The sequence below is a fragment of the Anopheles gambiae genome, chromosome 2 (assembly GCF_943734735.2).
Source record: "Anopheles gambiae chromosome 2, idAnoGambNW_F1_1, whole genome shotgun sequence".
Lineage (NCBI taxonomy): Eukaryota > Metazoa > Arthropoda > Insecta > Diptera > Culicidae > Anopheles > Anopheles gambiae.
Genome location: NC_064601.1, coordinates 68,247,546 through 68,272,168, shown reverse-complemented (window position 1 = coordinate 68,272,168; position 24,623 = coordinate 68,247,546). Strand labels below are relative to the sequence as shown.

Sequence of the window (24,623 nt, the reverse complement as noted above, 5' to 3'; positions counted from 1 at the left end):
TTCAACCTCTGTAATTTGAAAACCCCTCTTATTCGACAGTCCCATCGCCTCTCAAATAAGAGAGGGTTCACTGTAATTAATATGATGTGCTGAATGTATCAAGATTCTATGGCGTGACGTTCTATACCATTTATGAATTTTCGTGTATCGACTCATTTTAGTCACACTTTTTCTATTCTTGAGTAACGCAGTGAAAGCGCTCATATCAGCGTGGTTTGAATATAAATTTAGTTAAAATCTTTGAATGAGAACACCAATCAACCAAATGTCCACGAGTTAAATTCGCTTCACTACGAATTTAAGTAAAACGCGCATCTCCAAATCCACGTATGGCAGGAAATGACTGTTATCCGATATTCAGTCCTTACGGCTGATATATGATTCGGTAGAATTAATATACACCCAGTCATCAAACAATTCTCAATCTACCAACACTACAATTGCTCCTGGAGTGTATGGGAGACATGCTCTTTTCACTTCTGCTATTTATTCGAAACGACCCACAAGAGTCTAAGCTACTGAAAATACATACAATTCATATTAACGTGTGCTTCTAAGAGTCTCGCTGGAATCGATTACAAACGGATGCGTTCTCTTGCACCAAATCTTGCACGTCCATTATTCTGGGACATTATATTGCAACGATGCTCCTCCGAATGTCCGGTAGGCTTAGTCTTCGCTATGGGTATATATTTTTTCCATGTGGTACGCATACAAAACTTGGACCATAACCATAGATAGCGTATATTTGTGCTGGATCTTCACTGTCAATGAAATTATCAAACTTTATCATGAAACGGTCCCGAAATATTATGTTCAAATACGTGTAATTGATCTAGTGTGTGATCTATTCTACCATGCTTTATCCTTGGGGTTTTTATTCGTGTTATACTCGATGCCATGATAAACTATATACGATTAGCGATGTCTTTAGACATTGGTTACCCTTCTATTATGTTGTTTGTAATGATTTTCTTCTCTATTTTACTTTACCTTATTTTGGCACAGTTCCTTTGCTTTCCTTTGTCATAATATACACCAATTAATCGTACGAACTTGCGGAAGGACATAGACATTTGAATAGACCACTGTTACCTCTCCATTTGCATTGAGTGTCTTGCCGTATCGAAACGAATAATGTTTCTGTTTTTGACTGTTTACCAGACCACACTGCACACACTGTGTCATTATGTATTCTGCAATAGCCATTGGAATGAACGTCGCTATCCTAAACCCTACCTTCAGACTTTTAACATTCCTTGTTTCAAAAAAACACGCCTTCAAGTGGCAAAGAAGTAGACAAACATGCTTTCACATTAATATCCGATAGATCCTAATAACGCACCATTCCTTTACCAAGTTTGGAGGAGAATAATAACAGTCTTTTCATGAGCTACCATATGGTGTTGCGATAGTACAGCTAGAAAGTTACAATACACTAAAATAAAACCCACTGAACCACTCACGATAGCAGTGTAAATCAACACATGAAAACGAATAGCTACTTTTGAATTGCGCAGTCAATCTTGTTTGAGTAAAAATAATACTTTTCTTGGTGTACATTGCATTGAGTCGTTGTGCAGGCGCGTTACAGTTATTTAAAAGATCGATAAAAAAATAGATCAACGAAAACGAACGTAAACCACATATATGGATAAAAGAAACCATCTGATCTGATGTACCCTGCCGTATCCAAATATCCTTTGCATCAATACTGTCTCGCCTCACAGTTCATTATACCGCAGCTCTGTGTGATGCTTTGCTGTGTTTTGCCGCACGTATTTACGAATAATGCCTTAAAGTGGGTGTTGGTAAAACTAATGTTGATTTTTTCCCATTTTAAAACCCTCCTGCATCCCTCCACGACATGCCTACACATCCACCGTATCTTCGTCCTTATACACGGTGGACTCTCTGTACATGGTTTTTCGTGATGATTTTTGCAGACCTTCAACTAGCGTCTCCTGGATGGAAAAAAAAGATAGGAAAAGTGTCCAAATCAATGCCGTCAAATTGTAGGCAGGTATAAGAAGCAAATGGACTGAGACATCTGCCTTGGGTTATTAATCATTAACACCAGCAAAACTACGTGCAGAAACTATGATCGTGCTTAACATTACTGATTTCTATGAAAAATGATCGTGAAATAATGATGGTAAAAATGGCGAGTAACTAAATTTTAACAAATCAAAACCAACCTCAAACAAAGCAGTAATTTTCTTCCCAGCCACTATACGTTTTACGTGCTTTTCGTCCTTTTGGGGCACACTGATAGCACCGGTTTCCTCGATATTAGCACCCGAACTGATAGTCGGTGCTCCGTCGGAAGTAGTAGAATCACCATTTTTTACGCTGCTAGTTGGACTGCTACTGCTACTACTACTGGCACTTGTCATGCTATTATTTTTTTGACTACTGCGCCCCAGTATCGAGGATGGTGAGGTACGCATCACTGCCGATGCCGAGTGCGAGGAAATCGAACTCCTCATCAGCGAATTCCGCTCGAGCTCTACTGCTTGATGCAAGATGCGGCAACATAACGCATGCCAAATTGGGTGACCATCCGAAATCAAGAAAACACAAACAAAACAACACAAAAAGTGGGCAAACGATGAAAACCATCCATCAAGGCGTACAAGCCACAGGGAACAGAATCGTATGTAAAAAAAAGGTAAAATACAAACAAAAACAGAAAATAAACCAATCAAACTAAATTCTAACATGCAATTCACAATGGGACATTAGCAAGACATGCATTACCTCCAAGTTTGTTTAGTCCTGCCGCCATGTCCCTTACGGATTTCTTTTCTATAACAGCACCTAATAAATGAAATGTAGAGTACATTAAACTATACAACTATTAACATCAGGCAAACAGTTAATTGTATTTACCTGGAGTAATACCCAGTATACTTCCACCAGTAACACCAGCGGAACTTATAGCTCCGGGCGTAATGCCGACAATCGATCCTCCAGGTGTTTGTCCGGAGATCAGCACGAGATCCCCATCCGTGTCGATGCTGTCGACAGATGGTTCGTTGAATTCATTTTTCGATTCATGCCCTAGTACCGACCACGGACGGGGCTTCGGTGTAATAATCGGTGTTTTTTGGCCTGTGCCATTTCCAAGCCTCGACGCACCATGAGCTGATTCCACATGATGATTGCGTACTGATTCGTTACTAGGCGACTTACTTCCCGTTATAGGAGTAGCAGCACCATTATCGACCGGTCGAGACTCGCGCACCGGCGTTTCTACTACCTCCGTTGCCGCTTTTACCAATGGTGACTTGCGGTTAACAGATGGTGATACCTTTTCCAAGTTGTCTGACGAGCGTGAACGGGAGGTCCAATTCACTCCTTTCAGCAGTGGTGAAGAGCGATCCAGTTTAAGAGGTTTGCGTTCTTCCAATATTGGCGTTGTTTCGCCGGAAGTGACATTGCTGAATCTGCCTCCGTCATCGCGGCTCAACGTAGGACTATCGACGAAACTTAACGAACTGCACTCCTCGGAGGTGGGAGAAACCAGTGGTGTTAGAGTCGAGGGTGTAGCCGAACCTGGTCGGAAGAATGATTCAATTCCCTCGTTCACTACAGTCCCACCAGCCGTAACAGTATCCGTTATGACAGGTTTTTTAGGTGCTCTTGTTTTTGCTCGTTTTGGGCGACCTGTGAATGTAAAAGAAAAATAATAAGTTTCATACAATTCTGCTTAGCTCATCCAGCTTCATACCTTTAACCAAGTGTTGCAGGGTAAGGGATTGACTTGGAAGCTCCGTAATAGAATCGCAACATTCGTCTTCCTTGGCATTGGACGATTCGTACTTTTTGGATCCACTATTATTGCTGCTACTACGCGACACACTCGCCATCGATGTCTCCGTGACATCGGGAATGTTAGCAAGACTTAGATTTTCGATCCCTAGACCTACTACCGATTGTGGTCTTACTTTCCTTGCGATAGAACGACGTTTGTGTTGCAATTGGGGTGTAGCCTGGTAAATAAGTAATTGTTTACATTAGTCGACATAACAATAATTGTAGCGTACAGCTAAAGCATACATTTCATTGCTATCAACGATTAAGCTAAATTAATAGATTTTGGACATTGGGACTACAGGGCAAATTATAACTGTTCAGCCAATATTCTGTAGGTCCATGAAGGAGGCATGCACAAAGGTAGAGTGTGTGTAAGTGTATGTATGTGAACACTATTCTATAATACTCACTAGGTTTAGGTATTCCAATTTCTGTTGAATGTGTGCGATGTGGTAAAAATGGGATGAAGGTAATCGATGAAAACGTGGAATGAATTTGAATATTGGTAAAATATGATGAAACAATGAGGTACATTTTGTAACGATGTACATAAAACAGATATCTGCTCAACTTACCGTCGGTGAATCCAGGCCCAGTTTGGGTAAATCTAAACCTCTCAGTTCAAAGTTTGCGATCGGCTCAGTGCTCTACAATAAAAAGTAAGCGCGATTAGACTAAGGGTTTTAGCGTTCGTGACTCAAGAGGATGTGAACTCAACTACCTGACTAGAATTATGTTTGCTCCCATCTAAAGAATGCAAATCGTCTGTGTAACTGAGTGGCCCCTCGGCAATTCCCAGACCTTTACGATAACGTGTTAGTGCTTCCAATACCTCATCTGTGGCTCGATCAGAAATTAGACTTGCCAATGATTGCTCCACTTCGCTATAGTGAGAAAGGAAAAAGAAACATTAAAACACACCAGCGTAATACTTGACGGTCCATGGGTAATGATGGACAGCACACATTATGAGACTGTACCTAATACGGTTCATAACCTCTCCTCCGGCGCTGTTTACGAGACAACTTTGTAGAAACTCTTCAGAAATTGTTAGTCGTTCCTCGCAACCTTTACGCAACTCGGTCAGAACTACCTGAGAGCCTAACGTTTTTGGACACTGCTCGATTCCAGTACGTAGCATGGTTTCCATCGTTTCCTAGAAAGTGATAAATTGACATATTCAATCAATTTCATGTTTGTTTTAATGATTCGTCTTTTTTCATGTTTGTTTTAATGATATATTGTTACCTCGAGGTAGCTTTTGATCGAGTGATGGAGCTCTGTTTTCATTTTTCCGAGGCGCACCTCAATCGGATGAGGGTCACATCGTACCGATTCTTGCAACTTCGGTAGCAATTGTTTGCAGTTTTCAGCGTCTTCCAATAAACGCGATAGGCTACCATCAAGAGAGCTCTGGCGGGATGACATCGTTTCTTGGGTTTCAGCAACTAGCTTATCTAACACTTGATGAGTGGACGATAGTAAAAATCCATGTTGCAGCCTGCAAAATACAAACACAGACAGTGAATACCATTCACATTGATAAAAATACATAAAACAATCATAAATTTACCGAAAACCTTGTCCGTGTGTGCGCTTGAATCCATTTCCATTGCGGAACAACAGCTCTTGCATTTTTTTCATCAACACATCGGTACGTTCCGGATGCTGCTTTAGGCAAGGTGCAATATCGTGCAACGGGAATGGCATATTGCGCACTGAGAAATTGTTCTCCAAAGCATAAACTATGTCCGCATAACCTTGCAGCGTAAAGTTGTTTCGATCTAGTGCGATGGTCTTCAGCTTGTTATTGATCTGCAGCGCTTTTGCAAGCAACCGTGCACCTATGTCACCCATCAGATTTCCCGTGATGTCCAGCATCTGCAAATGTTGGTTGCTGCCGAGGGCATTGATGAAGTTGTGCAGGTCGGTCTTTAGTCGATTTTCGGCAAGTACTAGTTCTTGCAATTGAAAGTCTTCCTTTTGAATTAGATTTACCAACGAATCCATCACAGTGCCAATGTGCTTCAGCTTCATGCCTGTGAAGCATTTGCTCATATATAAAGATCGGATCGATGGATTCTTACCAATAGCGGTAAGAACATTGGCCAGCTCGTAGTCCATGTTGTTGTCGCTGATATCAAGACATGCTAGTACTCGTACACCGTGAATGCACGACTCCAGCACATGAGCTCCCTGTGATCCAAGTGAATTTCCGCTTAGATCTAGATACAAACCGGCCGTCGATTCATTACAAGCCAATCCAAGCAGCAGATGTTTAAGGGCCTCCAATGGCAGTTTACAGCTGGCAATGTTAAGATGCTTCAGACTTAGACTGCTCGTGAAAAACTGCTTAAACGAAGGTGGTATTTCTTTGCCTTTCTTCGTACCAAAATTGTTGTGCGAAACATTCAAGTGTAGAAGATGGGTCGCGCAGCCACGTAAGAGAGCTCCAAAAACCTACGATTGATAAGTATCTTGAAATGAACGAATGTTCCATCTCGCGTGAATGCCAATTCGATGTGCATATACTTACACTTTCCAATGTAGTATCCGTGCGGGAAATATCCAAATGTTCTATAACATTAGGTTGTGCCAAAAAGTTGTAAAGATTCTGCAAAAACACACAAAACATTCAATAAGTTTTCGACAGCCATACTGCCAGTTTGTGGTAGGCATGACATGTAACAATACATTACATTTCCGTCATCTTTCAGAATGTTACCACTGAGGTCCAGATACGTCAATGAATTCGAAATATTCTGATTCAACGAAAGCGAATGAGCCAACTGATTCACACCTTTGGCCGTAAGACCGCAATGTGCAAGTGCCAGCTTCGAAAACCCTTTCGACATTTTTGCTATTGGTCCAGCCAGATGTGTAGCGCCTGGAAAAGCAACAATTGAAACATATTATTTTCACGTTACTGCAGCTTTCTTCGAATCGATTTGTACCTTTGTCCTCAATCACATTATGGCTTAAGTCAATCGATCGTAATGCAGGCGCAGAATTTGATATCACAGCAACAGCTAGCTTATGTATAAAGTCAGACCTTTAAGAGTGAATAGCAATACATCGAGCGTGTTTAAAATGATTCCATTATTTCCTCTGCACTGGTAAACTTACTTTAGTCCCAACGATTCTAGATGAAGTTCTTCAAGCCACAGTGATCGCCGCAACACTTGCAACACCCGCTCAAGTGTTTCCGTAGACAATCGTGTATGAGACGCCTTCAATCCACGAAAAAAGGTGTTGTACTCTAGCGCGGCCACAATCGCCATCAGATCTTTCTGCTCCAAATGATCAAAGTCGCGCAAATTGAGTACTCGTGCATCGTGCGAAAGGTATATGGTATCGATGTCCCATGCTACCTCCTCCCGATATTGCACCGCATGCAGATCGCACATGCAAGCGTATTGCATGCTAAAACCACCGCACGGCCCCACATTGCGTGGATCGGATGGGCGCAATTCGTCCGAAAAAATCGAAGTACGCTCGATGGGATTCACATCAATCTGCAGAGAAAAATGACTTGAACATTTAATAGATCCTACTAAGCAGACAAATGGCTTACCTTTCGAATTATGTAGCGCAGCGGCACCGTGGGAAATATCTGCTTAATTGCAGATGATAAATCTGTTAAAATCACGTCAGCATTCTGCAAAAGAAGCAACACAAAAATTGAACTTACAAAGATGAACAGATCATAATGGAATACAAATACGGACCGATGTAAAACTTCCGGCATCGCCAATCGTTGAAAAGGAATAGCTTTTGTCATTGGTAGTTATTGTAAAATGCGTTGGCTTCCGACTTTCGATCGATTGTATATCTAGGTAGTGAAAGTGGCAGTCTATCTGCAAGGTGGTAAGCAATATACATTCGATCCAGTTAGTTAAGTTAGTTAGCAACTCTTATCGTATCCACCCGTATCGCAGTGGATGATAAAGCGTGAAATAAGCATTTGTTGCAACACCTACCCTTGTCGGTACTTTGGCTGTTAGAAGATACACTCGCACGGGCGTGAAAACCTAAAGAAACATGTCGGTTTAGTTGGATCGAAGTGAGTCCGTATCGAAGGTCGCGTCGCTAAAGGCAATATGAGCATCATCATTTTTCTAATACAATTACTTACCAAAACTCTGTTTTCCGTTTTATCGCTCTTTACCTCAAGTTTAACCATGTACTTTACAAGGATTTTGGTGTGGCGGCCGAGAAGTGTCTTCACACTCTCTGGAAGTTACAATAAAAGAGAAGAAAAAACAGAAAATGTTTCAGCTTAGTCTGCACTTCAGCCTGTACTTCACTCGTTGGGTGATGGGAGGCTTCTAACATCACCTGTAATATTTTTATTGGCACTCAAATGAATCAACTGCAAAACTTTTGCCAAATATTTCCCAGCATTTTCAACTATTTGTGAAGTCGATACTTCACTACTGCGTTTCGAAAGCATCTTGACCAAACGTGTTTCAAAGTTATACTGGGGCCCAGAAGGGATTGGGACACATCAAAGCGCTTCATATCTAAGTTTCGCTTATCAGCGAATCGATGTGATATCATTATCACCAATAGCAGAGACTTGAGGTGTGCTGCGATGTGCTGGCGTAACTCCTCAACAACACTGCTGATATGCAAAGAATGTATCATAACAAAAAGGGGCCTGGTTGCCTGCATAGTTTTTTTTAAACAGCAGTGTGACTCAATCTGCTTCCTGGTTAGGTGGGTTGTGGCTTTGTATCGTACACCAACAATGGTACGCCGTCATTGTCTGTGCAATTGAATCTTCATTCATTAAGATGAACCCCAAGAATTTCAGACTTTCTTCAACCATCGATCGGATCACAAACGAGTGATTGGAAGCAGCTCGCACGCTGCGCTCGGTAATTGCTAGTCTTTTACGACCAACATTTTGGCTAACGGTGGGTTGGGTGTAAACATTTTCTTTGCAAACATTATTTACCATTTAGATCCTTCGTTAGCTGCGAACGGGTCGACATTATCAAGCCGCTTGGAATGCACGTAACAGGCCTGCAACTTTCTCCGCGCAACACTGTCTGTACCTACATAATTATCGCGAGTTAAAGCTGTATTTTCGGTGCTTTAATAGGGGTGCGAACTGGGTGCAGTGATTACAAATTCAGAGACGACCTCTCTGACAACCATCTTTGATAATCCTATGCAAAAATTCGATTGTGTCTGTTGCCCGCACACTGACAGCTGTTCCTTTGGTTTAACATATCGAGTTCAGCACTGTACTTTGCAACTTGAACTGTTTACAGATTGTTGAAGTCACTCCAATCAATAGGCATCTTACGAGTGATAATAATTTTGTGATAAAGTGGCTCAAGTTTCAATACAATGATGAGAGTAAAAATCAACAACGAAAATGTGCGAAAACAACATGCAGCAGCACGTTCGACGAGGAAAATAAACATCAACTTTCAGCAGTATTCAGCATAGCTGTCAAACACTGTTGATGAAAGTATTTCACCAGAAAGCAACTCGAGATCATTCGAATTTTATCAATTCTGCTGGTGCACAAGTGAACACAAACGAGAGTATAAAATATGTTTCCCCGTGCTATTATCCTCGTTCGTCATTCAACATACAGTTCAGGTAAGTTGCAGTGCTTATTTCGATGCAGAAAAAATGGACCTGTTTCGTAAGCAAATGACGTTCATTGAACCGTTTACATGCGATGGGTTCAGTCAGGGCGATTCGCTCGGAGAAAATATTGTACAGTGAACGCATGGCGCAACCAATCGAAACGTTTTGCTAAAATTTATCAGCAAAACCATAGTCAGTGATAAATATATTTCCTTCATCACCTAGAAGTGATAACAACAGCGTGTATATCTGCCTGTCTTGTGAGAATTTTGTGTTGCATACTGTTGAGCAATCATAAAGCGTCCATCCCCCGAAGGGCTACCTCCCGGTTTCCGTAGCCATGGATGTTCTTGAAGCAGTGCTTGCAAAGTTAGAGGAGGGTAGCTATAAATCGGCTGTTGATATAATAACCGACCCTGCAAACGATATCGCTGTAAAGATGCAATCTATGGAGCTTATTTCACTCATTTCTAAAAACCTGACGGATGAAAATGCCGAAAAAAAACCCGACCTGTATTCGGCCACAGAAACGGTACTATCCCGTGTGGCTCAACAATGCAGTCCGCCGGAGGTGTTGTACGAGTTGATGGAAAAAGTGCGCATTACTACAAGCGATGATGTATTTACCAGCGTATTAAAGTGTATGCAAGTCGCTATTTTGCGGCTACCTGCAAAGCGGGCCCGTTGTATGGAATGGGTTTTTCAGACGCTTATTGAATACCTCGACAAGATAAAGCTGCCCGAAGTCATCAACAAAGACATGGATGAGCAGGAAGAGGAGCTTTTGGAATGCGAAGAATCTATTCGAAGATTGCTGCAGCTGTACATTACATTGCTACTCTTTTTGGAACCAATTATAAAACACCTGAACCAGCCTTCGAGCAATATTTTCTTCGAAACAAGCCTGACGCAGAAAAATGCAGTGATATGTTTTCTGCTTCGGTTGGTGGGCAAATTATTCCCATTTCTCCATCTCCAAAGAACCGAGCAATTGAGAAAAAGTCTCAAACAAACGCCAAAACTGCCAGGTAATAATACTCGGTGATAAAATCTTCACAGTAATTGCCAAATAATTTTAAAGTAACCATACTCTACTCTATCTCATTTTAGCTAGCAAAAGTTATTCCATTCAAGTGGCAGAAGACATGATCGGAACAATATTGCTGCTTGTTAAAGATCCACTATTTATGCTGCCTTACGGAGAAAAACGAATCCACTTTGAAAGCAAAAAGAAGGATGACGATTACGACGAAGAGTCCAGCTACGATTGCTTTCTATGTCAGGATACATATATGGCCGAGGGTTTTGCCATGTTGTTCTACCTTTTGCTTGGCGAGGAATTGCTACCGGGAACTGTTCCTCAGATTTACAATCCTCGTTACGTATTCGAAATGGGATTACGTTACGTGGTGGTCCTAATGAGCGGGGATTGGACCGTGATGTACTTCAAGGGCATTCGATTAATGCAAGCCCTGGTAAAGTTAGTAAAGGACAACATGCTTTCCGCACGTGATTTAGATGCTCAAATCCATAGCATTTTCTGCGAACACTATGTTCGAGGTTTGGAAAGGTCAGGAAGCGTGCGTAACCGAGAGGTTGGCATAGCGGTGCTCACGGATTATATCCACTCTTTCGATGATGAAGGCCGATACATGATTGTGTCTTACATGCTTAAGAAGTTCGACGATGACTCGGTTCGATCATACGCAATCAACGTGTATAAGGATTTGATCATGAACGATATGCGCCAAAAACTGCAAAAAGAGCCACTCATCAAGTGGTTTAGTGGAGATGTCTTGAAAAACATGCTTACACACCATATCTGCCTGCTAAAACAAGGCGCCAAGACCGATCTGTTGGACAATAGTTACAGTATTATCAGCGCATTGTCGGCACTCTGGGTGTTGTTGAAAACCGATCGATCTAACCGGAGCCATATTTGGAACTATTTTGAGACGCTGGAAAAACAGTTCCTACTCGAGCTCAGGACAGGAATCGACTTGAGCCGCGCACACTACCAAAACGAGATGAAGGCTGCAGCAGAAATGAAAGGAAAACATTCGAGCGTAGAACAATTGCCAGAGATTACGGTCAGCACATTGAACGGAGAGATGCCACCGGTTATGACCAAGGCAAAAAAAGTAGAACTGTGCCAGGGAATGCTTTTGCGGCTAGATATGTTGGATTTCCATTTGGCTAGGGTTAACAGTGCGATTGATCAAATGAGACGTACTATGGGCGTGGATAAATGTAGCTCAACGCAACAAATGGACACTGAATAAATATACTTTAAATGAAAATCACATTATTTGGATCTTGAAACAATTTTGTCATTATTCTTCTTCTTATTATTATCAGTCCATACAACATCTCTCAGTATTAATTGCATTATGCCCATCTTGTTCTCTCATTTTTTTTTATTTTAGGCAAAAATGTTGTGGCGAATTTTAGGACAATTGGCAAGGGCGCATCCGTTAAAAGCGTAATTGCGATACCTACGAGGCACTTTGGAGTTACTGGAACTCTCTGCAGGGCCAACGAAACCTTCGACGATTTTCGAGCTCGTGAGGAGAAAAAAGAGCAGGAGTATGTCAAACAACAGCAAGCATCGGGAGCGGCAGGTACTAGCTCCAGCTCGCAGGTCGACACGTTTTCATCCACCTCTAACGATCAGCAAGCACCTGATCCGGATGTGGAACGGGCGAAGGAAATGATTCTCGATGCAGCACTAGCATTTGTCCAATCACATGGCTGGTCCAAGCAGGCCGTTGCGAAAGGAGCGGAAACAGTAAACTATCCTAGTGTCAGCCATGGATTGTTCCCACGCGGTGGAATCGAGCTTGTTCATCACTTTTACAAACAGTGTAATTTGAAACTCATCGACTACCTCAAACAAGAGACGGCGGATCTGGAACGAGTCCCAAATCCGTCCGAATTCGCTCGCAAAGCGATCGAATATCGACTCCGCTTGCTCGAACCATACCTGAAGTATTGGCCACAGGCATTAGGTCTTATGGCACTACCACCAAATGCACCACACTCTTTAGCAAACGTATTAACGCTAGTGGACGATATTTGCTATTATGCCGGTGATCGCTCGGTCGATGTAAGTTAACCAGAAGGCACCAGAATCCTTGGAGTGTATCAACGTCTAGCTATATGATCTTTTTATCACTCATTACAGTTTAACTGGTATACACGACGCATAGGTTTAGCATGTATCTACAAAACTACAGAACTGTACATGTTGCAAGATTCTTCCACAGGATTTGAAAAAACGTGGAAATTTCTTGAACGCCGAATGGAAGAGGCTAGCTTAGTGCACGATTTTCTTGTCAAATCGGAAGATGCCACCCATCATTTACAAAACGCTGTAGGATCGGCTTTCACAACGGTAAGGGTTAGCAAAGTTAACATAAGAATACCCAATGGCATAACATACCATGATTTTTGTTTTGTTTCAGGCGCGAAACATTCTCGGATTAAACTTTGAACGCCGATGATATGACTATCAACATAAATTTAACGTAGTGAAAACCGAAAAGATTCCTCGCAGTTAGACAAAGCCATTTCACGGTCACTAAAATACAACATACCAAATCACTTGGCTCAGGAATAAAATTAATAAAAACCATTTCATGTGAATGTAAAAGCATTTGTGACAGAAAGAACAAAAACCATTACAAAATAAAGCGCATGGAACGCAATTTGGAAGTAATAATGAAAAGAAGCACCATGAACATGTGAACTCAAAGGCTTCAAATACGGTTACGAGTCATTTTGAATCATCAGACAGAGCATTTAGTCGCACATGATTGTTCTTGCATTGGAACTGTTTTTATTGTATAGTCGATTAATTCGTTCTGCTTATCTTTGGTGATACAATCGTGACGAAGCCAACTAGCTATGTACAAATTGTGTATTTCCATTTGAGAAGGAAAGTAATGATAAAGAAATTCATCATTTTCATGTTGAAATTTGTCTACTTATTAATTGCTGTGGCGAACAAACGGTTCTGTGTAACATTGCTTGCCGTTATGATTGATGCAACAGTCCAAAGTTACGTGAGCATGTCGGAAAGATTGTGCGTTCTAGTGCACTGTTGCATTCGCGTTGCACACGTGCATGCATGTATGCATTGCAAACGTGGTTTATATTTTCTCCTTCAAATAAACATCCTCTAGCGCATTTAGACCACTTCTACAATCGCTCCAATCTTAACTTATTGAGATTTCACTGGTAGACGCCTTGTGTCAATGTTTGTTCTTGCAGTACGGAACTATGCCTAACTAGAGATCATAGAAGTTTTCCTCTACATATTTTTTCAGCTTTTCCGGTAGTGGCAGTTCGTTGGTGGATTTGGCATCAATTTTTTGCCGTATAATGAACCGGCATAAATGCTGCAGGGATGAAACTTCGTAGAATCGATTGATTGGCCTAGTCAGTCGCACAGGAAACGGAGGCATTAACGTTGTGTCTTGCTTTACATAACCTATTACCCCATACTCGGACTTCTTCATAGTATCCTGTATCAAATCCACCATCGTTTTGTACGTCGTGGGTGTCGCTAAGCCAGAAAAAGACCTGAAAATCGTAGATCGTTTGTATTTTTTCTTTGGTTATCATGTCGATGTTCAAATGAAGAGTTTGGTCTTACCAGTAATTATTTTCAAAGTCTATACGACAGTGCAAGGTTATTCCGAAGCTTCGAAAACTCACTGTAAACTGGTATTTTTCGGTTTGCGAATCTCGTACCAAAAATGTTCCATTCACTTGTTGGGCTAGCCTTTTCTGTGCCGCTAAACGCGTAAGTTTGCCCCAATACCATCCATACTGTAGCAGATCGATACGCATTTGCGCCATCATATCGTCCAATTCGGAGGTGCTAGGTTCGGATGTGGCAGCGGATGGGGCGGTTACTGATAGGGGTCTTCGGTCTTCCCCCGTATTTGGTTCAGTATCTCTACTGTTGATTATCACAGGTAAGTTAGCATTGGGTGACGAAAACCGGATAGGGTTTTGACTATGCCGTTCAATGACGATCCGTGCAAAATCATTTCCGTTCACGCAGGTATCGCTTGGAAGTCGTTCCCCTGCCGTGCCAGTACAGTGGCTTGAGTCATTGTAGTTCGTGTTGGAGGTGGTAGAATTTGGAGTGCCTGCGCCACCCAACGTACCGGCCACATTCGGCTCAAAGGCTTTCACTTTGACCGAGGTAAATTTCTTCTGGAACCGTTTTCGTAGCGTGTAAAACACGCTACCCCCTTCTGCTTGGCTGTCGTGATTGTTTTCATCGCTGGCGGTAAACAATTCTTCCTTGACAGTTCCTGCTCCATCGTTCTTCTTGCTGTGGGCTGTGGCCACCACAACAGTTGTTGACGAGGAACGCTTTCTTCGCAGGGATGGAAACCAATTGAACCGGCAAAGTCCATCTGCCGTTGACGTGCGTGGGGTAGTGGCCGCTTTTGATATTCTGCTTGTGTTTGCCCGTCCAGCCGAGCTCTGCCCACAAGCCCCCGCTGATCCACTGAGCCTGTCTGTCTCCTCCATTCTCATTGATGGTAAACCGTGGTTTGCGTACTCTAGCGACGAAAGCACACCATAATCGAGTATTACTCACATTTAACGGAAGTTTGTTTTTTGAGCACTACAGTTAAAAATTGCTTTGCGTTCTTCTCGGATTCGTTAGTAGCACTAAATTGTCGTCGACATCGAAGCCATTCTTGTTGATGGAGGACGTACAGAAAAATATCGCAATGTTTAGGAGAGGGCAAGACTGACAGCAGCGATGCTGAAAGTCAAATGAAGTACAGGGTTCTTATACACATCTTGAACATCCTCTGAAAATAGTAAGCTTTTTGCAATATTTAATCGCCAAATCAAGTCGAACGAGATTTGGGACATTTCTTCGCTATCCAAGTTTATTGTCTGACCAATAGTAGGATCGAAATAAAATATCTTCATCGACTATAAGTTAGTTTTTTTTTAAATATTTATTCACGATGTCACCGGCCCTGCATTTTTGACAACCAACAATGCAGTTGGAATTCGGAATGTAAATATGCTACCAAACACGTTGGATTCAAAACTCTTTATACATGTGAAAGTATGAAACACTTTCTGCACGTACAAAGAAAAGAATGGGGTTGAAGGAATAGTTTGACGTCAAGTAGGATTATAATTGATGTTTCAGAAAAGTAAAAGTTTGTTATTGGAATACAGTGGAGCGCCGTTTATCCGAGTACCTTTTATCCGGCTGTCCGTTTATCCGTGTTGTTGAGAAATGACAGTTCGCAATGGTTACATTGCGTTATGAGGAGGATATTTGAAAAAGCGGTTAAAAAAGCACATTGTCATAACAAAAGACACGATAATTCAAGCAAATTTCATATAATCTTATGGGAAAAACATGAAGTTAATTAAAACTGGTTTATTTTTATCAAGAAATAAGATTGTTTTCCAAAAAATAATCAGGAATTGGTGATAAAATATAACATTTGACTCATTATCCGTGTTATTCGCATATCCGGATGAGTTCAAGTCCCGAGAAGCCCGGATAAACGGCGCTCCACTGTATGTTATCAAACACGTTGGATTCAAAACTCTTTATTGAATTGGAGGTATGAAAGACAACACTTTCTGCACGTATAAGGAAAAGAAAAGGGTTGAAGGAATAGTTTGACGTCAAGTAGGATTATAATTGATGTTTCAGAAAAGTAAAGAAAAAGTAATTTGTCGTGATTTTGTCCACAAAAAATGGAATAGCAACGCAACAAACCATCGCAAACTATCTAGAAGAAACAGTTAAAGAAACGATAAGGAATTTATTATTGTAATATTAAATAGTAAAACCAAAAACTATGCAATTACCACCTTGCCTGGACCATATTCAATAAAGATTGAGTTATATTTTTGTTTAATAAAGAAATTACCAATAAATATTGTTTCAATCAAAACTGAGCGCAGTTAACCTGAAGGCGTTGATTGCGGAAAAAACACGATGTGAGTTTTTCCTTAAAAAAGGCCTAATTTTGTCAAGATAATTTAAATGAATTTAAAAGAAAAAAGGCATTGAAAATATGAATCCTATTTTGGTAAAACTTACTTTTCCCTATTACACTGTGTACAGCAAACGAAATGGAATCACATGGGAACATCACATATTTTCTTACTTCTATGCTGTTGTACCCGATCGTTGACTAGTGGCCCTCTTCTGCACTATTTCAATGATGGTAACAGGTCTTGCTGGTGTTTGTGAATGAAGGGCGCATCAATCGATGATCGTTTAATGCCATGCTGAGCTATTTCTTTTCCCAGCTTGTGAAGTTATCAGTCTAACTGACCAATACTAACATATTCCCACTGCAAGAGATAAGGCTTCGGGGTGCGTTAACGTCGAGGCCGCGAGAGGAAGAAAGCATCAAAAGTGCTCAAAGAATAGATTAAGGACTTCAGTCTAGTGCTGCGAGTCGACAAGTGTGCGGTCTGTGATAGTAAGTTCTTCTTGGGGCCCTCGTTGATTGAGGGCACAATAAGAAGGAAGTTCATAACATATTGGACAGTGCAGCTGTTAGGTTGAGCGCAGTGAGCAATTGTAGTGAAATCAACGTCGTATGGTCTTACGCGAGACAGAAACGCTCCGAACTGCATTTGTCCGCCAACATGCCCGAAATGGTTGCGTTCTACAGTCCAGAGACGGTTATTCCGACCACCTCCGATACTGAACCACGGAAACCGTTGAAGAGAAGAACCAGTGCGCTAAATACGATATTTTACTATCTCGGCTTAGAGCAGCGATCCGGCGAGGATGCCAAAGAAAACCAGTGGATTCGAATACTTAGTGAGTTAAGCGTGCCATTTTCTACCCATTAAAAGCCGATCGCACAACGTACATCGTACCGAAAAATTGCTGTAACTTCTGAATTTCTGATTACGCACGGGGGCCTGCTGACCATGCTGCGTGAACATGTGCTTGGCAGCTGATGGCAGGTGAAATGTGACGGCTGCTCGAGCAGTAGATTTAAATAATGAACTGCGGTGACCTCTGGCGCCTTATCTGTTCGATTTATCACGGTAGGGCCCGAAAAAAGGTCCGTCAACGAAAGTGAAACGTAAATGCGCGTATTGGCCCGGTCGTACGTGCTTGCTCGTATCGCGATCGTACTGCCGTGTTACTGCCCAAGCTCCAAGACAGAGCCCCTCGCTCTCATTGAATCAGATCCCGCGCGGCTGTGATTTGAAGTGTATTGTATTTTGCCTTTTTTATGTCGACACAATTTTGCTTCCGCATTAGATTCTGCCCGTGCGGCATCTCGCGTACGCGCTTTTCATCGTTTCGTCTCGAAAAAGGCCCCGACACTGGCGCCTCGCACCATCTTCTAGGGCTCTGATCGTCACTGCGGCGGTATCAACAGCGCGCGGTCGACGATCGGTGATATGGAAGGAGCTCATATTCGGGACTGATACACTGCAAACTGGCTTCAGACGCAATATCAATTTTTGTAAAAGAAAACATGACATCCTGGGTCAAGGATTGCGAACCATTCGAAGTGCTGCCTGTCCACCAAGAAACAGAAGGTTAGGTGTAACGATGGAAGCTTCTTGATTGCCTTGTTATTTTTCTCATTCTGCGCACCACTCTAATCGAGTAGGAAGTGCGCGGCTTTAGATTACACCCCAGAGCCGCACTCTGCCAGCGTCTTGCTTTTAGCTATTGTATTCAATTAGCCACACAAATCCTTTGTACTGCAAATGAAATACTTTCCAGTTGATCGCTTACCTATCGATACTGTGACGCCATTTTGCACATGCACCGTTTTTGCTGATTGTTGGTCACAATCACAGCGGCCTCAAACCAGTCGCTCTGAATGAAGGGTAGTGTGGTGCACATCATAATCAAATGTGCAGTGGCTGTTTTATTCTGTGTTATAACACTTACATCTCATCCTGCCGAAGCTTACCAGGCCATTATCGCAAAGCGTTGATCTTGCCGGTAGACCTGCATGGCATGTCAAGGGAATTAAAAAAACATACCCTTTTGTTCGTGGCACGCTCCTGAGTCGGAAGCAATTTTTATTATCGACAATGTACATGACATACATTATTTTCTAGGAAAAAAAAAAACATTTACGCATGTAACACATACAGCTAGGACGCTGTGTCAGTTAACGAAAAAAAGTATGCGGCCTCTCAGCTTGGAGACATAAACAAAATTTTCAACTAAATCCTGCCCTCATAGTATAAATTTACAATTTGTTCGTTCATTTATGTGCACTCTATAGCTGCCGCTATGTGTTTGTACCAAGGCCATAAAAGGTCACTACGCACACATCAGAACACGCTGTTGATAATAATTTGGATCCTTTCATCTAGCGCCATAAGTGATTAGTAGCTACTCTTGCTTGTGACGTTAGAAACATTCTAATTGTTTTATTTAAAAAAGATCTAAAATAACTTAAAAAAAAGTGACGTATTCTAGTGTGGCCTCTAGGACCTTTCTTGAGCTATATTGCTTATTTTTATCAATAATTAATTTCAGTATGGTAAATTTTAGAAAAATGAATAGTTTTCCGTGCTGCCGTGTTTAAGCGACTGTAATACGTTATCGGCCAAAAAAAAGAATAAACGATTGTTATGGTGTGATTCACGGGCAACAAAAGATAACATTTTATATATTGCTTTAACGTTTGCATAAAAAATGGACATGTTTCCTGCAGGCCCTAGAACAAAAAACTAAGTGTGGTAATTTCGTTGCATTGACATCCTTTAAAATAATAATTTAGATTTTCTAGTAAAGAAATCTACGACCATGCGAGCTGCCTTTCCTCAGTTATTCGGAATGTTCAAAGTCTGTATAAAAGTAATCCGGAATTTTCGCCGTGGCGGACATGCGTGCAGGCATCCCGATTTTTAATACTTTATCTTCAGTTTTCGCGACTGTCGTTTGGAGTAGATTGTTGGAGCAGAGCTTTTGCATCATGTTGGTCGGAACATTTTAGATGGAACGCAAATGGAGGATGTTGGACCGGTTTGCGTACTAGGGTGTCATATGGAAAGTCAGCCGTAATTCACTTGAAATGGTCGAATTGAGTTTTGGCGTCATTGAAGCCTTTGGACCCAATTTCTGCTTCCTGATATGTTTGTTTATGTTTCCCAGATACTATTTCACTGTTTGGCGGGATGCATCGACTTCCCGTCCAAGCTTACGCAGCGATATAGTTACAGGCGTCCCCCGAGTTACGACCCCCTCGAATTACGACGATTCGCAGATACGACGATTTTGATTTTGACAGTCAAAAATTGTCATTGACAAGAAATTTATGTATTTTTTTGAATTTCTGGGCTGATAACCGTTATACACACATTTCCAAAGATTCCACAACTACCCTATATTGAATATCTATATTTTATACGGCTTTTAAAATATAATTATTACATTATTGAACATTATTTTAAATAAAATACACGATATCATAGATTCCAACTCTTCAAGTTCGGTTATAAACTTTATATCTCGGGAGACACCTGTACTTGTCTCTCGGTCTTCTTTTCCGCTTGCTTTGGATCCTCACGTTGCGCAGGGTCGTCGGCCATTCGGTACCGGGCCCTGTTTTGGTGCTCTGAATGTTTTCTAATATCGCCAATATGTTGTGGATACTAAAATACTTTATATAACAAACTGACCCACGGAGTCCGTTTTAGACGCTACAATTGCAATTTTGCAATTTTATTGGTCGCGCACGCTTCTAAACAGAATTATTTGACTTTTTTAGCCATCACGGTTAGAGTTCACCTGATGGAGGTGTTAAATTTTGGCCTGGAACTCATAAGTTAGCAAATAAAGCTAAGGATGATAATGTGGAAGAAAATTTGAAAAACAAGTTAAGGGGAAACCATGAAAAATCAACACATTTTTGTCCATTTTTTTAAATGCAAACGTTATGACAAATTAGTGATTAGTGTTTTCAATAATCCTTTTTATGTCATTTAATTTACTACACGTACTTTCAATGCTTGTAATTTTAGAAAATTTTAGCTTTCTCAAATGCACTGAATACTTCGAACCTAATAAAAGGTCCAAAAACATTTGGATTGCATATTTTGGTAGAACTGGCATACCCAACATTCCTTGTGTATAGTTCGAAATACCAACAATCTAATTATCTTTCCATATTTTTTAGATTCATTTCTTTAAATTCTTGCATTTGCGTTAGCAATGCCACAAATGTTTACCATATATTATGGAAAAAAAACATTTCAATAATGAACGGCTTTTTAAATATAATATCTTTTCAGCATTTGTCGTTTTGTTTGTTACATTTATAACAAGTGCTATTGGATTCTTCATTATGTGGTTCACTAACATGTACAACAATTCTCTACTAGAGGTAATTGAATACTTAATTTTTCATTTTACAAAACGATGAAAAACATTTTTCTTATTGCGATTTTTTGTTGTTCACGTGATTCAGAAACTAATACTTAGTGAAAACTCGACTGCAGCAGAATGGTGGGAAAACCCACCTGTATACCCCCTACTTAAGGTGCACGTATTTAACTACACCAACACTGAAGATTTTTTTGCTGGAAAAGCAACCAAGCTACAAGTAGAAGACCTCGGACCATACGTTTACAAAGAAACGGCAAACAAAGTCGATATAACTCATAATGGAGATGGAACTATCTCGTATCGGGTAAGTGGAGTGATTACTGTAACACAAACGAAACGAATGCAAAACGTGTCCCTTTATTTTAATTGATTAGGAACATCGCTACATTCAGTACCTGCCGGAAGAATCGAAAGGAAAACCGTTTGATCAAGTAGTGGTTCCGAATGTGGTGTTCCTTACCGGTGTTTCCAAAAAACGTTCAGAAGGAACGTGGAACCAAATCGCGTTTAATATGGCCGCTAGCTCTTCCGGTTCATCGGCGTTCATCAAGAAACCGGTAGAATCCATGCTCTGGGGATACGAAGACAAATTGCTGAGTCTGGCCAAGTCAATGTTTGGTTCCGATATTGTGTCGAGTTCCTTCGGCATGCTCATGACGGTAAGCAAGCGATAGAGTTTTTGACTTTTACGCAGCAATTTAAACATTAACCGTTGTTTCCAACGCTTCATTGCAGCGCAATGGAACTAGTGCCGAGAATTTCACAATCTTCTCCGGAGAATCTAGCTTAGAAGATTTGGCCGTCATCAAACATCTCGACGGCAAGTCGCGGCTAGATTTGTGGCACACCGACGAATGTGATCGTGTTGGTGGAACCGACGGTTCACAATTTCCGCCCCATCTGATGGATCGCAAGCACCCGCTACAGGTGTTTATCAAATCACTATGCCGAAAATTCCCGCTTGTCTACGATAGTGAGGTAACGGCACTGGATGGCATACCGGCGTGGCGATACAAAATCCCCAACAATGTGTTTTCGCATCCGGACGAGCACATGCCAAACCACTGCTTCTGCCACCTGGAGTCCGGATCATGCCCTCCTAGTGGACTGTTCAACATAACCGGCTGCTCGATGGGGGCACCTATATTCGCCTCGTTTCCGCATTTCTACACCGGCGATCGAAAGTTGATTGAGTCGATTGAAGGTGTGAACCCTGTACAGGAAAAACATGAAACCTACGCTGACATCCATCCCCGGCTGGCTTTTCCGATTGACGGAGCGTCTCGATTTCAGATAAACATTCAAGTGCAGAAGGCAGCCATGGTGTCAGGTAAGTAGAATGAGCCACCATAAGAACACATACACTAGCTTTACTTAACGTATGCATCGTTATTTGCTTGCAGGACTTGAAAAATTCACCGAAGGTCAATATTTACCGGTAATCTGGCTGGAAGTCGTACCAGGAGTGATATCCGACGATCTGCGTGCTATGATTTATCACAGCACGTATAGTGCCAACGCCATCCAGATGTCGCTACGTGTCGGTTCACTAGCATTCTTCGTTCTATCAGTCGTCCTGCTGATTGCCAAATGCTTCTACAGTACAAGAAGCACGAGTAAAAAGTGACCGCAACTCATTTGCTGAAAACGCACTCGAGCCGAAACGCAAACACTAGTATCGTAAAAACAAAACGGATTTCGCAAGGAAATTCCTTTCGAACTAGCCACATGAATACTCATAAAATTGGCTGGGCGTTACGAGGAAGTTCCGAGGTCTTCGATGCTGCTCTTCCATACCGACCTACCCTCCTGTAATAGTGTAGGATAGCTAGCAACAGTACGTTAAGTGTTCGAAATATCGATAGCAGGTTGTCTGATACGCAGCTACAAGCGCCTCGTTAGACGTTTGCTTTATTATCTTAAGATGAGGGATGGTTCTCAAAGCACCCCTCCTAGCTTGCTATTTTCCCGCGCTAGTGCGCAACTAAATGTGCCAGTTAGTACGAAATAAGTTAGAATATGCATTACGTAGTGTGCCTGTTTTTTTTGTTACCTTGTAAATTAGCTTAACCCTTCCCTGCGTCTTAGCCGATACCTAAATGCAGTACGATCATTCTCCCGCCGGTTCTAGTCGGCGTACGGCGTATTTTTCTACTGATCACCGATATGCATGCGCGGGAAAAATCGTTTTAGAACGTGCTTCGATGCGCTGCATTGCTTTTCACTGCAGTGTAGCTGCCGTTTGTAGCCGATTGTCGAGCTATTAGCGGACCAGAATGCTTCAGTGTTGCGTACTACAAAGCCCCGTTCATTTCACCGCTGAGAACCGTTTGGCGGTGGTCTGATAATAGGTAACGATAATGGCAGCGCCGTTTGCCGTAAGTGACGTACTTCAATCAAAGCAATAAAACAAATTCGTTGCAGTTGTGTGGATATAAATTGAACGTCTCCAACGTTCGACCTGCATTGTTCGATGAGAAGGAAAAAGGTGTCCCGGTATTTGCGTTGCTGTGTTATCTGTTTGAGCTGGTCGATGATTAGACAATGGTATGATTTAGTAGTTAGGTTACTAATTTCAGAGATAAGTAAGTATGGTTCACAAGGATTTTGTTATACTTTCAAGTGTGGTAATACCATAGATGAATCAATAATAGAGTTAAACAGAGAACAGGCTGAACAAGTTGAACAAGAAACATCATACGCGATTTTCTTTTTCTGGTTCCCTCCAGTTAGTGGAAAATTACAAGGTCAGTTTTAATTAGTCTTCTAATATATCATATTCTGATAAACATAAAAAAAAACAATTTTTATGCCTTAATCTTGACTATCGAATGTATCTGAAGTTTTTTTTTTATAATTTAAAAAAATACTTCTCAAACTTCATAATTCTCGTTACGTTTTCTTGTGATAAACTTTCGATATACTTCTTCAAATGTACATATATATTACAGCTTTTAAATCGCTAACCTTTCTAATATAATCAGCTGCAACCATTTCTTTCACCCACGGAATGGAACGCTGTTGGTGAGTTCGTGTGGGCTAGAGGACGTTACTATAACGTATAAGGTTTACTCTTTTCGGGACAGAGTTTCACCACACAACGTATGAAAAAAACATTAACATTTTTGTATAATTCATCAGCACTTTTGCTCATTGCTGCTGCCCCCGTGAACGCCGCACCGTGGCGTGTGTGGTCTGTTGTTCTGCGGTTTAACTTTCTTTCTCAAGGTTTATGCTGTGTGGAAGAATCTAACGCTTCCGGATTGACTTGGCCAATAACTGGCATCGTTTGGGTACATCCAGCTGCTGGAATGACTGAGTACAACTAAACAAACAAATAACACTCTCGAACATTAGTAAACACTCTGTCCAGCCAGTTTGGGTGTCCCGGTTGACTTGCATCGAAGTCTTTCGATGAGTGACCGAATCGTCGATGCCAAAAGCTGAAGGTAATGAAATGAAATCAAGGAAAGCCCCACCAGCGCATACACGTTTACATTTAGCGTCCTCCACATGCCAACAGCTTAAAAGCCTGTTCCAGAGTGTATTGAAACTAGCGCTTAACCCTTCGGGGTGTATGACGGATACAATCGATAAAACTGAAGCTTTTTGGCCAATAAAAAGAGCTGACAGAAATTCACACAAAAAAATCATAATGCGTAATTTAACATCAAAGCATATCTTTTTTAGAAATAGAATACAATAGCACGAATGCTAGTTTCATTCAGACGAATGAATCGTAAGCAAGGGTTATGGTGAGGCAAGAAAGCAAAAACTATAATCTATACCGTGGTCAGCCCCCACGAAA

The 24,623-nt window shown here is 41.4% G+C and overlaps 5 protein-coding genes across 12 annotated transcripts; 3 read left to right on the top strand and 2 right to left on the bottom strand.

The window, feature by feature from the left end:
- Positions 1–440: 440 nt before the first annotated feature.
- On the bottom strand, positions 441–9,006 carry LOC1275125 (F-actin-uncapping protein LRRC16A). Of its 7 annotated transcripts, none has more exons than XM_061644376.1 (20): positions 8,780–9,005; positions 7,955–8,052; positions 7,800–7,850; positions 7,548–7,676; positions 7,394–7,477; positions 6,946–7,334; positions 6,774–6,871; positions 6,519–6,706; positions 6,356–6,433; positions 5,393–6,279; positions 5,068–5,320; positions 4,800–4,975; positions 4,541–4,703; positions 4,395–4,466; positions 4,230–4,250; positions 3,734–3,995; positions 2,893–3,669; positions 2,761–2,820; positions 2,199–2,512; positions 441–1,964 (listed from the first exon to the last, which is right to left on the bottom strand). In XM_061644376.1, the coding sequence occupies exons 1-20, from the start codon at positions 8,814–8,816 to the stop codon at positions 1,872–1,874; spliced, it is 4,230 nt and encodes a 1,409-aa protein (XP_061500360.1). In that variant the 5' UTR covers positions 8,817–9,005; the 3' UTR covers positions 441–1,871. The 7 variants fall into 7 exon arrangements, with proteins under 7 accessions (XP_061500360.1, XP_061500358.1, XP_061500361.1 ...); XM_061644374.1 differs by lacking the exon at positions 8,780–9,005 and adding an exon at positions 8,158–8,331; XM_061644377.1 differs by lacking the exon at positions 4,230–4,250 and having other exon boundaries at positions 8,780–9,006.
- A 53-nt stretch (positions 9,007–9,059) lies between these two features.
- LOC1275124 (ubiquinone biosynthesis protein COQ9, mitochondrial) lies at positions 9,060–13,060 on the top strand. The gene is made up of 4 exons (XM_314349.5): positions 9,060–9,435; positions 11,853–12,532; positions 12,611–12,820; positions 12,891–13,060. Exons 1-4 carry the CDS (start codon positions 9,387–9,389, stop codon positions 12,927–12,929), a joined length of 978 nt encoding a protein of 325 aa, XP_314349.5. The 5' UTR covers positions 9,060–9,386; the 3' UTR covers positions 12,930–13,060.
- Positions 9,433–11,729, top strand: LOC3289859 (uncharacterized). Its single transcript, XM_061644382.1, has 2 exons — positions 9,433–10,454; positions 10,537–11,729. Exons 1-2 carry the CDS (start codon positions 9,767–9,769, stop codon positions 11,706–11,708), a joined length of 1,860 nt encoding a protein of 619 aa, XP_061500366.1. The 5' UTR covers positions 9,433–9,766; the 3' UTR covers positions 11,709–11,729.
- Positions 13,061–13,226: 166 nt separating the features above from the next.
- On the bottom strand, positions 13,227–15,214 carry LOC5667355 (cytokine-inducible SH2-containing protein). The gene is made up of 2 exons (XM_061644383.1): positions 14,084–15,214; positions 13,227–14,010 (listed from the first exon to the last, which is right to left on the bottom strand). Exons 1-2 carry the CDS (start codon positions 14,980–14,982, stop codon positions 13,716–13,718), a joined length of 1,194 nt encoding a protein of 397 aa, XP_061500367.1. The 5' UTR covers positions 14,983–15,214; the 3' UTR covers positions 13,227–13,715.
- A 1,542-nt stretch (positions 15,215–16,756) lies between these two features.
- LOC1275122 (scavenger receptor class B member 1) lies at positions 16,757–23,254 on the top strand. 2 transcript variants are annotated; one of them, XM_001688511.2, is made up of 6 exons: positions 16,757–17,266; positions 20,722–20,813; positions 20,898–21,119; positions 21,190–21,474; positions 21,551–22,145; positions 22,219–23,254. In XM_001688511.2, exons 1-6 carry the CDS (start codon positions 17,089–17,091, stop codon positions 22,440–22,442), a joined length of 1,596 nt encoding a protein of 531 aa, XP_001688563.1. In that variant the 5' UTR covers positions 16,757–17,088; the 3' UTR covers positions 22,443–23,254. The 2 variants fall into 2 exon arrangements, with proteins under 2 accessions (XP_001688563.1, XP_061500348.1); XM_061644364.1 differs by having other exon boundaries at positions 16,878–16,919.
- The last annotated feature ends 1,369 nt before the right edge of the window (positions 23,255–24,623 follow it).